The sequence below is a fragment of the Aulonocara stuartgranti genome (genome assembly GCF_965226115.1).
Source record: "Aulonocara stuartgranti genome assembly, chromosome: 14".
In the NCBI taxonomy this organism is placed as follows: Eukaryota; Metazoa; Chordata; class Actinopteri; order Cichliformes; family Cichlidae; genus Aulonocara; species Aulonocara stuartgranti.
The window spans coordinates 36,938,874-36,951,135 of NC_138950.1; the positions used below are offsets into that span (position 1 = coordinate 36,938,874).

General features: G+C 39.3%; 1 protein-coding gene across 11 annotated transcripts in view; it reads left to right on the plus strand.

The window, feature by feature from the left end:
* myo18ab (myosin XVIIIA b) overlaps positions 1-12,262 on the plus strand; it is a 127,945-nt gene that overhangs the window by 32,861 nt on the left and 82,822 nt on the right. For 9 of the 11 annotated variants that reach the window (XM_082502105.1, XM_082502109.1, XM_082502113.1 and 6 more), the window contains 2 exons: positions 8,442-8,529; positions 11,384-11,490. In XM_082502105.1, coding sequence (XP_082358231.1) covers positions 8,442-8,529; positions 11,384-11,490 — 195 coding nt within the window. Of the gene's footprint in view, positions 1-7,857; positions 7,919-8,441; positions 8,530-11,383; positions 11,491-12,262 lie in introns of those variants that run through there. The other 2 variants (XM_082502115.1, XM_082502107.1) reach the window with 2 other exon arrangements.

A 12,262-nucleotide genomic window follows, 5' to 3' on the forward strand; every position in this document is an offset into this window, starting at 1 on the left:
TAGAACAGAAACTCTCAAACTGATTGCTTTGGGATGATTACATGTTCTTATACACCCTTTTAGTGTTAAAATTAGTACCATGTCTAGCAAAATGGAGCTGTGATGTTTGCTGAACCTGTCCTGAAAGCCTTTGATTTCTTAGGGATATTCTGGTTGGTAGCCTGCTTTTAGGCATTGGATTTCTAGGCTAAATTCAAAGTCATTGGAAGCTCCAATATTGCATTACGTTGTAGGGTTAAAGGAATATCTGTTCTTCTCTGTTACTAGTCTTCATAAAATTCATTGTAACACACCAACATTTTTATTCTTTGACAGAATAAGACATAATGCTTGGATTTTCATTACTTGTCTACATTCATGTAATTGCTTTCTTTTCTCTGTGAGTAGTCAGACAGTGATGGGATTCCCGGCCGAGCCAAGTCAGTACCAGCTCTAGATCCTGGCAGGGGTTTATTGAGGGCAAAAAGTCCTACTGCAGAGTCAGTTGCCAGGATCAGGAGTCCTTCCCCACCAAAAGTCAGGACACCCATAAAAGTCCAAGGGCACTTCAAAAGTCCTGAGCCACCATCAACGACGGCGGCACAACTTAAAAGTCCTGAACCTCCACAAATTCCTCGGAAGCTTGAACCAGATTTGAGTGAGCAAGAACAAAATGGCGTGGTGGGAAAAAGCACAGTCAATGGTACTGCCAATGGTATCATCAGCCTTCCAGGCACCAGCACCAACCAAATGGCTACCACTGATGACCAGGGTTACACACGTAAGAAAGTAGTAAAGGTTGTTCGTCGTGTTGTCAGGAAGGTTTTACCCTCAGAAGATGAGATCAATGTACCAGCAAAGAAATCTGACAAAGTTACAGAAGTAGGCAAGCCTGCTACTGACACAATCAAAGTAGCAGCAGCAGCAACCTCAGTGTCCCAAACCCAAGTGATGCCAGGATTCTCGTTTAAACATGATGTCATTAAAACAGAAGACAAAGATGATATTTCAAGAGGCTTAACAAGCCTTATGGTCAGAGGCAGAACAAGGGAGCGCTTTCCAAGAATATTTCAGGATAACCGACCAGAAAAAATGGAGTTAGACAAGATAAGTGAGAAGATGGATGAAAAACTTGACTTGAAGGAGACAACAAAGGAGCAGAATGAAGTTAAAGCCAAGCCAGAGTTGCAGGATGTTAAACACAAATCCAGCAGCTCTTCTCCAGTTACAAAGGAAACAACATCTTCTCTGGTTTCTGTTAACCCTGCTAACAAAGCAACTGTGGGCTCAGCTTCAGATTCTTCCAAATCTCCTCATTCCCGGCCTTTATCTTTCACACCAGTTATGGGCTTCATCCCAGCTCCTGACTTTATACCTGAACCCCAATCATGTTTCACTGCATCAACTTCTGTGAACCCTAATCCTCCCCAGCCCAGTGTTGGTCCACTGTCTTCTACACCTATAGGAATTGTTTCTATCCAGAAACCTACTGTTAGTCAAAAAGAGGTACAGTCTAACACTTGGCATGTCGTCTTGACTTTTGGGACATGGTGTTGTTGATGTTGGGTGCATAGCATTTAAAATGCATGTTTGGAGTGAAAGAGCACTGTAGTGTTTGCTAATAGTGTTTGCACCACATTTATGTGTAATGTTAGTGTTCACAGTGGCTAGACTCAGCCACTTTTAAAAAGCTGTGGAAGACAAATGAGCAGAAGAAATTGCAACACACAAGGAAATGGTTTACTTGGAGTCTCTTGAGCTAATTGCCAGTAGATGATGAAGTCACTAATTAGTAATTAGTCAATTGACTTAATGTACAGTTGTTCAGTTGTTTGACATTTTATATTGAAAAACTGTTGGTCATTTTCTTTGTACCTTTTGTTTTTGGGCATTCAACAAGGGCTCTTTTATGAATACCCTGCTTCTAATCAGCTTAGCAACAGGTGGTGTTATATTTGGAAATATTAATATTATATCCAACCAGTATTTCTCATTCTTGTAATCATTAAACCACAAGCACTTGTGTACGTCCTCAGCTTAGTCATTTCTACAGAATGCTGGGGTCGCTGTCAGAATTGTATGTTCTTTAGCGGCTATGTAAACTCCTATGGTTTTAAATACACTTGCTAGTTTTGAGGTTTATGACTCTTGAATCATTTTTGTGATTAAGTCTGCCAATGAACAAGGAGGACAGTTTCAGTTTTTAACCTTTAACATATCACATAGCAGAATGTATTTGATAATAAGCCTTGTTTGCAAAGATGGAGTGTCAGCAAAGACATTTTTCAAACAGGGAACTTTGGTAGCCTGACATGACTAGCATCACCAGGTAGAGCCAGTTACTGCAATGCTGCTTTGTGGAAAAGCAACTGAAAGAAAAAACATTATATTTGAAAACGATGCTGCCACAGACAAGTACACTAACTGGTCTGCTGCCTGTTTCTCTCTTTATTTTCTCTTTAGCACTCTTAATGTTTTTCACACATTCTGTTTGGTTTGTTCCAGATTGTGTACTGCCAATTTTAGTAATACACTGTGTTACTCTGTTACACTGTTTTTACACAGTTTTTTTAACCTCCTAAGACCCGAACTCTTTCATGGCACGCAATTTTAATTTCCTCTTTGCTATTTGGGATGATTGGGACCTCATGAATGTAAAAACAAAGAATTTTCTTTTTACCTGATTTTGCTCTACAAGGGCTGGATATCCACATATGACATTTGTTTTAAATTTCGATAGAACAGTGGCAGTATAATGTCCTCATAAGAGATAGCAGGCCCTTATGGAGCAGCATGTTTTATTGTGGTCTAGACAACCCAAAATGTGATGTCCACATATGTGGATGCTCAGTCCTAGGAGGTTAAAGCATACGTACTGTTTGAAGCAGAAGCTATTTATATATTACTACTACTACTACTACTACCTATTTAGTGCTACTACAGAACTACTAAACATGGTGTTTTTGAAATGGATTCCATGGTAACCCAAACTGCTTATGCTGTTGATAAAATCAGTGTATGTGTTTGAGTCTCCTGTGGGAAACATTAGTGAAGTCAGTGAGGATATCTGATGTACTTGTTTATTTTTTAAAGATGACTAAACATAACTAAAATACATATCCATCTGCTGAGGACATTTCTGTTTGTGTCTAATTGTGGGCTTTGCTTCATCTGTGTCAGTGTGCTCAGATTCAGTATTTTGCTGCTTTGACCTGTAGGAGGCACCGGTCAGTCCAACTGAGGAAGCTCAGCGACGCCTGATGAAGATCTTTGGCGTCCCTGTAAATAAACAGATAATATTGCCTTTGAATTTTCCGTGTTTGTACATGTACACATCAAAAAAATCTAACCAGCATTATTCACTTCCCCCATGGTCTAAAGCAGTTTGACGATTAGGCAAGTTAAAGCACCGATGTAAAGGGGTGGCTCTTTTTACACTTCACATTTGTGCATGTGGCAATAACACAGTGTGCTGGTATGAAGCAACTGGTGGTGAAAACTGTCATGCCATGTAAAGTAAGGGACGGTTAACCCTGTAGCAAAAAAGTAAAGAGCCCATTATTGCTGTCATAATTTCGTAAATGCCAGGTGTTACCTCTACATATAGTGTGCTGGCACAGGAGTACAGCAGTTTTCTTGAGAAAGTCTCAAGCTGTTGCAACATCTCCTTCTTTATAATCTGAAGCCCTGTGATCCTCTGCACTGATATCTCATTGAAATGGCAGTAAAAACTGACACAATCATGTCTTCAGCCTGGCTGTGCAACCGGTAAAAGGCTCCAAAAAAAGCATAGAGATGCTTCAAGTGGTGCTCCCATTGATTATTGATTATTTACTGCTTTGCCAGTGGCGTCATTGAGTCAGTGGTGTTAAAGAGAAAAACTGTTTCACCAAAGGGAATTCAGAATAGCTGAAATGGTTGATTTAAAGTCATGAAACAGCTTAGTTTAAAAACAGCTGTTTTTAAAAGTTGCTCTCTGAAAGCTGCTAAATTTATTCAGTTAAATTCTGTTTTTTTAATTTATCACCAAAAACTATGATGCAACGGTTGTTGTGATTAACTGGTCTAATGTTACATAGTCTTGCATCTCCACACCCTGCCCACTCAATCACTTTGGTAAACTCCACTTATGTGCCAGCTAATAGAAAATATTCCCCTAAAGACAGCGAGACAGTACCATGACGACATGGAAGTTTTTTTTATCTCTCCTGTTCATATTGAATTCTGGATCTTTGATGAAATGTTAATTAACCTTCAAATACACTCTTGCAGTTATAACGATCTGTGTTGCACAAGGTCAGGTTAAGTTAAGCAATGGAAACTAAGTCTGTCAGCAGGGTTTGGAAAAAATCAGCAAATTCTGAGCTTTAGCTAACTAGTTCTGTTTTTTCTTGTGCTGTAGTCTTTTTTAACATCTCAGAAATGTTCCCCTTCCTTTCTAATTTAATAATAACTTCACCAAAGCTGTTAGCATACATCACTATGTATCACATTGATCATCATTCCACTCTCACAATTTTTTTGCAGCAGTTTCCCTTACTACTGTGTTGCTCATTACCCTGACAATAAAAACTTGTACTTTATTAAAATTATATTTCAGAACTGGAAAAATTACTGGAAACCTTGAAAATTGGGCTGCCCTGATGAACATGAATTGGGCCCACATTTCTTCTTGACTTCTGATGCAATGTCAAATTCTGTTACCTTTAAATTCAGTCATTTTGCTGGAGCTGCTAGAGCTGTGGACACTACAGAAACACCCACTTATGGATTTTGTTATAGACTTGACAGGTTTCAGAGAGAGTTCTGCTTAAGACATTCCTGTGGAATGAAGCTCAAATTATATCTCGCTAGTTAGTTTTGTAGCACATTCCCTTTCATGAGTGATATAACCAACTTCTCACAATTAGCCAATAACTGGATATGTTTGAACTGACTACATTCTCATTAGATAGGGGAATTATTTCAATGCCATGGTTACTCATTGTAAAGCCATTTTCCCTTTTCCATTGCCACTCAAATGTTCATGCACTTCTTGTTGCTTTCATGGGCTGTATCCCAATTCAGGGTCTGCAGCCTTAAAGTACGCAGCCTCAACGATCCTCAAGGGCCGCGTACTCAAAGGCCGCTAAGGCCGGAAGTGCGAGGCTTGTGAAATGGGACGGTCTAGCCTCCGTTGCGCTGCCCAGGTTGCCTAGCAACCATGATACTAACAGCTGGAAACGTTTCATACAGCTTTGTTTGACAGAAACGAAGGAGAAAATCTTTTGTTCATTTGTTTGTTTGTTTCTACATGAGCTTTGATCATTCTCTATAAGATGAAGCTCAGCTTTTGAACGGCGTATATTTTAAAGTAAAGGCTTTAAAACCAAGTTAGTACAAACTTCACTAATGTCACATAACTTTGCCGACATGTGGCCAACAGTAATGTTTTAATGTTCTTCGTTATTAAGCATTTCCACATAAATAAGTGACATAATATTCATCACTTAGTTTACTAAGTTACTCTTCGGGCGCCCCTCAGCTGCCGTTTTTTTTCGGCAAAATTATCCACACCCACCGCCGCGCTATGCATTCTGGGATATGTTGGGCCATGAAGTCCACACCGCCACATCCTTAAAATTCAGGGAAATGAAGGATGCATTTGAGGGCCGCATTTCGAGCAGCCTCGAATTGGGACAGCCTTCGTCGCGTCACTGTGACGTAATCGGCCTTTAAGGCTGCAGACCCTGAATTGGGATACAGCCATGTTCTGCAATATTTTCATCTGAATTTCCATGTTGACTGTGTCTTCTGTGTTTTTCCCCTCATTCCCTGTCTTTCTCTCCATGCTTTACTCACACTGCTTTTGCTGGTTGTCTCTGTGGCTAGCTGGAGCCAGCAGTCAGTGTTTCATCTTCTGTTGAGGCGCTCGTGTCTGCACCCCTGCAGGCTCAGGGCACCCTCCATGCACCACAGACCTGCATTTCCCTGGGGCTCCTATCTGGAATTTGTACTCATTTGACATGTGAGAATGTAAGGCCCAAAATCCTTTTAATTTCCTCAATTTCCCCCATTTGAAGTATTGTATTGAACTAAATTGAATTGAATTTTATTTCTGTAGTGCCAAATCACAACAACAGTTGCTTCAAGGTGCTGTTGACAGTTAAACTCCACGAAACTCCACATACGCTTAATATGTTTGGTTTGTTAGAGCCCCCCCCCCCCCCCTCTCTGTCTCTTATATTAAAAAGAAGGCAAACCCAAATTATAACATGTTAAGAAACAAATAAGGCCATTTTGAAGAACAATAGGCTGGAAAAGTGAGTGGTACTAAATACAAAAATCCAATAACTGGTCTCCTCAGTTTGCAGACACTTGTAGAATGAGCCTGTAAACAGTGGTAACCTTTACCCTGTCCTACATTTTTTTTGACCTATTGCCATCAAGTTCAAAATGACCTCAATTCTTTCCTTAAAAGAGTAGATTTTCTCAGTTTCAACATGTGATGTGTTTTCTGTGTTCTGCTGTACTTCTGCTATTGTACAGCATCCCAACATTTTTGGAATCAGAGTTGTATTTCAGGCTTTCAAGGACTTTTTCTTACAATATAGTGTTAGTCCTTCAATTCAGGCATGCTAAACTGGATAAAGTCTTTCTAAAGATGAGAGCAGCTAAGACATTATACAGGGATGCTAAAGTGATATAATAACCTGCAGATAGTTGGATATTAGGTTGGGTTATTAAATTAATAATTTCCAGAATTGTCAACATATTCACAGAGTGGTATGTGTGGCACATGGGGGGTTGGGCAGGGAGTTCCTACTTGGCACGTGTTTTTTAGTAAATGCAATCATGAAAGAGCTTGTTATGAAAATAAGTTCTAATCATCTATTTGGGATTTTTTGGTTTTAAGCAGATAAAAAAGTTAATTTAAATACATGAAGCAGTGAGGAGGCCGTCACTTGCAGCCTTCATCACAGATTGTTTGACAACTGTGTTCACTAATTTGTCATGAGCACAGAACTCCAGGGCTTTCTCATTGATGGCTGGCTGAAGTGGCCAGTAGCCTATAACCTATTGCTCAGCCTTCATATACTAATCAAATTTCCTTGTTCTTTATCGGTATAAAAAGTCTGAACTTCACTGTTGGCATTTTCAGTTTTCTTCCCATTGTATTGTCATGACGTACACCGTGGGTGCGTCTACTAAAAATCTCAGATGAGTTTGAATATCGGTCAAGTTTTCTAAACATCTTGCGAATGCAATAACTCAAGAAGGAATTCATCTAGGATTTTCAGATTGATACCATAGGTGCATCAACAAAATCATGGACGAGGTTGAATCTCAGTGATCTCAACCTAAAGGTCAGAGTAAGTTTTCTGTGAATGTGGTAACTTGAGAACAAGGTGATGTAGGATTATGAAATTGGTAAATGGATCGGGTCTTGATAGTGTTTTTTTTTTTTTGCTCTGAGCACTCAAAGCACTTTACACTACTTTCATCATTCACCTATTCCCACCCATTCACACAAGCACTTTTTTCTTCGCTCTTTCTATGGAAGTGCTTTCTATCAAAGGCAATGTCTTTAGAGTCTTTATGAATGAAGCTTTTTTGCTGTCATATAATCATCATGTTTTAGTGACCTGTGAAACTTTCAAAATGTAACATTCAAGCAGTACTTTTAATCGATGATCATGCATAGTGAGTAGACTTAATTTCTCTTTCTCATATATTCTGGATATGTAGAGCATCTGTTGCAGTGACATTGTCTACAGCTGAGCAGATGATGTTTCATTATATCTGTGTATTTGTTTGTATATGTCTGTCTGTTTTAACATATATTGCTTATGTATAACTGTGACCTTTAACCTTCTCATGCTGGCAAAATCACCAGGGATCAGTAGAAGAGGATCTTATTGCTCTCCAAGCATCTCATGCTGCAGCTAAGCAATCCCAGGTGTGGACTGCACTATGCCTGAGTGTGACAAAATCACCAGCTCATCCCTTGTGTTGTGCTGCATTGTGCTCGTGCTTGCAAAGTGCAGTGTTCCCTATTCATGTTTCCTGTTAAAATGTAGTAAAATGTAAGAAGTCATCAATAGGAACACCCAAGTTTTTTTTGTGCTTGTTTCCAGTTTACTTTGTTTTACACTTTCATTCTTGGTTCCTTATGTGTTTGTGTTCTTTTATGTTGTTATGAATATTGGGCTGAACCAAGCTGCTCTCTGGCATTTTAGATACCAGGGGTTGCTACTGAACTGCCGTTTGACAAACGCAAATGTCCTCACACATTCTTCATACAAGCCTGATCAGTCAATCACATGATCATTATTTTGAAAAGCTTTAATTGCATCCTTTCAGCATGTCCTGATATCTCACTGGAAATTCAAATGGTTTAAAAAAAAACACATGTTGCTGTGAGTGGTCCACAGGTATAATTTCCCCTGCTGTCCTCTAATTCTGACCTTTGTCCTTTTTAGGTGAAGACTGAGGAACAGATTGCAGCAGAGCAGGCCTGGTATGAATCAGATAAAGTATGGCTTGTCCACAAGGATGGCTTTTCCCTGGGTGAGTCTGGCTTATCTTTTTAAAAATGTTCTTACGGTGGCATCACATTTTTCCCCATTCCATTGCCTTTTATTGGTCTTTTATAAAAAGCTACATAGTTACTTGCTACTAAATGTGTTTTTTAATATATCTACCGTTTAAAATACACGAGGTGTGTACGTAATATTTTACTGCAAAAAATCTGTTATTTTGCATTAACTTAATTTGTCCGGTTACTTTAGAGCCCCTGAAATGAAGGGATTGTGTTAAAAATGCTCTAGTTCCCCACATTTTTATGCAATCTTATCCAAAATTAGAAAAAGTTGTCTCTGTCCAAATATTTATGGACCTAACTGTGTCATTGGATGGTGAAAAGAGTACTTAAATTACTTAAGTAGCTCCTGAATCCCCTTTAAATGCATCCTATAGTGGAAGAAGAAGCTGGAAAAAAAGGGGGCATCTCTCACATCCTTGTGGCTGTCACTGAGGGAGTTAAATAGGGCTGCCACGATTTGTCGACTAGTCACGATTACGTCGACTATCAAAATCGTCGACGACTGATTTAATAGTCGACGCGTCGTTTGAAGCTTTGTAAGATCACAAAAGACGCAGGAATAAGTGGCAGGATTTAAGAGTGTAATAACGGACTGAAACAGAAGATGGCAGCATTGCATGTACAAGGATGCCAGCTACCGTTAAACCCCGAAGAAGAAGAAGAAGCAGCTGTGTCCCAGAATTCATAGCGCAGCCCAGCGCAGTTTCCAATAATGGCGGCAGCTAGTTAGTTTTAATGTTACTCTTATTATTCTTTCTGGGTCACAAAATAAACGTTTAACATATTTTCAGGCGAGAATGTAGCTGTGTAAACCTCAAATATCTGCTCAGTTTATCAGGACACCGCATATTTTCAAAAGTGCTCCGACGTTTTCGGAGACGTCTCTGTTACCCACTAGCTCGTTAGCGAGCCGGGGCTAGGCTCACTAGCGCCGTGAGAACACCGGACTCCCCGCAAATCGTTTTCAAACCCACCGCTGTCTTTCGCTACTCAGGTTAAATATATATGAGTCACTTAGATAACTTAAAATGTTATTGTTTGGCTTTTTTTTAGTATTTTATTTGTTCCTGAGTAAATCAGTTTGTCTGAGATTAAAGTTATAGTTTTTACACAGCTGAATAAACGTCAAGCAGACAACTGATTATCAGAAGTGTGAGATGCTCCAGAATCTACTCCGGTGTCCTGTTATATTTTAGAAAGCAAGGAGTTTATTAAACTTCACCGAAACAATCTGCAAATTTCATTAAAATTTAATAAACTATCATCTTGTCTTTATTTTTAGTTAGCACAGACCTTAAACACTTAAAGCTGTAAGCTAATGATAGTTATATAAGAGCAGATGCTGCTGGTGCAATAAGCTGTAGTTTTACGTCCAATGGATCTGATTAGTCGACTAATCGCAAAAATAATCGGTGACTAGTCGACTATCAAAATAATCGTTTGTGGCAGCCCTAGAGTTAAATAACTCTCTGACTGCACGACATCTGGGGTGATTGAGATTTACCCTAGGTTTGAATGCTCGTGATCAGGGGTGTCAAACATGTGGCCCACGGGCCACATTTAGCCTGCAATAAAAATATATTCGGCCCACAAGATAATTTCATGTGTAAGTTAATAATGACATGTTGGTATGTGGAGCTGAATCTTCAGCTGTGCTGGGAATCCATGCAGGCAGAGGCACGACTTTACTTTGATTGGCACATCAAGCAGTCAATCACATGCAAAGACAAACTGGGATCATACCATTATGTGAAAGAAGGAAGAGGGGAAGACGTCCTGAAGACAGCAAGTGTAGTGGTACAGGCCAGGTAGAGAAAAAGTGAAGAAAAGGAGCAAAAACATAAAATAAGCAGCAACTGGCTACATTTCAATGATACTGGAGACTGCAAAGCTGAGTGCAGAATTTATCACATCTTTCCATTGCACATGACAAACGGTGTCCAGGCTTTAAACCTCATATCCTCCCTAGTAGTATCAAATCCATGAAAATAAGGCTTTTACACTGAATAAAAAACACTGAAAAAATTGCTAAATTGAAGAAGACTAAATTTACAGTTCAGTTTCAAATTCTTCATAAAATAAACTACACACAGTGTCTTTGAATGGCAGAAATGGACAAATGTGTGCATGTAGTACAGAGCCATGGCTCAGTGTCTGAGTTTTGCTGACCGATTTTTTTCTTCTTCTTTGTAACAGCAGTTTTTTTCTTTATCATGTAGAAAAACTGTTAAATATGTAATTTCTTTACACTGACAGAATGATGAGTTAAGGTCAAAGTGGGCCGTAGGTGCTCCACGATGTAAAATGAGTTCGACACCCCTGCTGTAGATGTTTTGGGGCTGTCAGCCTGCTTTTGCAACATTATGTTGAAGTCATAGAAAGTGCCTGTGGAGTAGTTGTGATGATGTGGTTTTGTTGGCTTCACTGAGCAATGATTTTCAGTTTGCACTGAGAAAAGTGTGTTGTTCTTATCCCCATCTGTTTGCAGCAGCTCAGCATATGCATTCTACAGCTTAACACTTAACACTGCACATATTTGCATATTTGAAATTAAATTTTTAGAACCTCCTAGCTGTGAAGTGTTTTTCATTGGGATTAAATGTGTTAATTAGCTATAAAAATAATTTTATTGGATGATAAAGTCTTTAAAATGGAAATAAAAAAATCCACACTGCTGGTCTTTAGAGTTTTAGATGGCAAAGTCATGCATTTTTCCTTTTGTTATTCTCTTTAATTATCCACTTAAACTATAGAGATCAGTAGAGTTGAGCACTTCAGTCAGGCAAAAACTAAAGTGTTTACTGTCTTATCTCTGGCCAGCCACCGTGATAAAGACAGAAACTGGCTCTCTGCCAGAGGGCAAGGTAAGAATCAAAATGGAGCATGACGGGACTGTACTGGATGTGGATGAAGACGACATTGAAAAGGTGAGTAGGTGACTTCCGACCCTGTTCATCTAAATTCAATTCAATTCAATTTAATTCAATCCAGCTTTATTTATATAGTGCCAAATCACAACATTTGCCTCAAGGTGCTTTATATGTTAAGGTAAAGATGCTACAATAATACAGAGAAAACCCCAACAATCAGATGGGCCTCTATGATCAAGCGCTTTTGCAACAGTGGGAAGGAAAAACTCCCTTTTATAGGGTGGAACCAGGCTCAGGGAGGGGCGACCATCTCCTGCGACCGGTTGGGGTGAGGGGAGGACGATGAACTAGGTTTTCAGTATCTCTCTGAGACAGGTTGTTTCTAATTTTAGAGATATTGTACAAATGGAAGAAATCAGTCCTCCATGTTTTGTTCTGTTTTCATGTGCATTGAAGGACACATCCTGGTCAAAAATGCCTACCCCAGGGAGGCAAGTATAATGTAAAGAGAAATGGTCCTAGCACAGAATTCTGTGGAACTTCATAATTAACCTTAATGTATGAAGAGGACTGATGTTCTAGCTTTATAGAGGGCTTTTTTCTTTCAAAAAGAACAACAAACTATGTTTTTTAAATTAGTAGGACACCTTTTCCTTTTAGACTTTTACCAGGGAGTCAATTACTTCTGATTTGAGGCTTTCTTTGTCAGAGGAGCTACAATCTCAAGAATCGTACGCAGTGAAGATGTAAAACTATTAGGAAGATAATTGACCTCTGTGGGAGTAGAGTTCAGGGGGCTACTTTGCCTTGGCTTATGGCACTAAAGAAG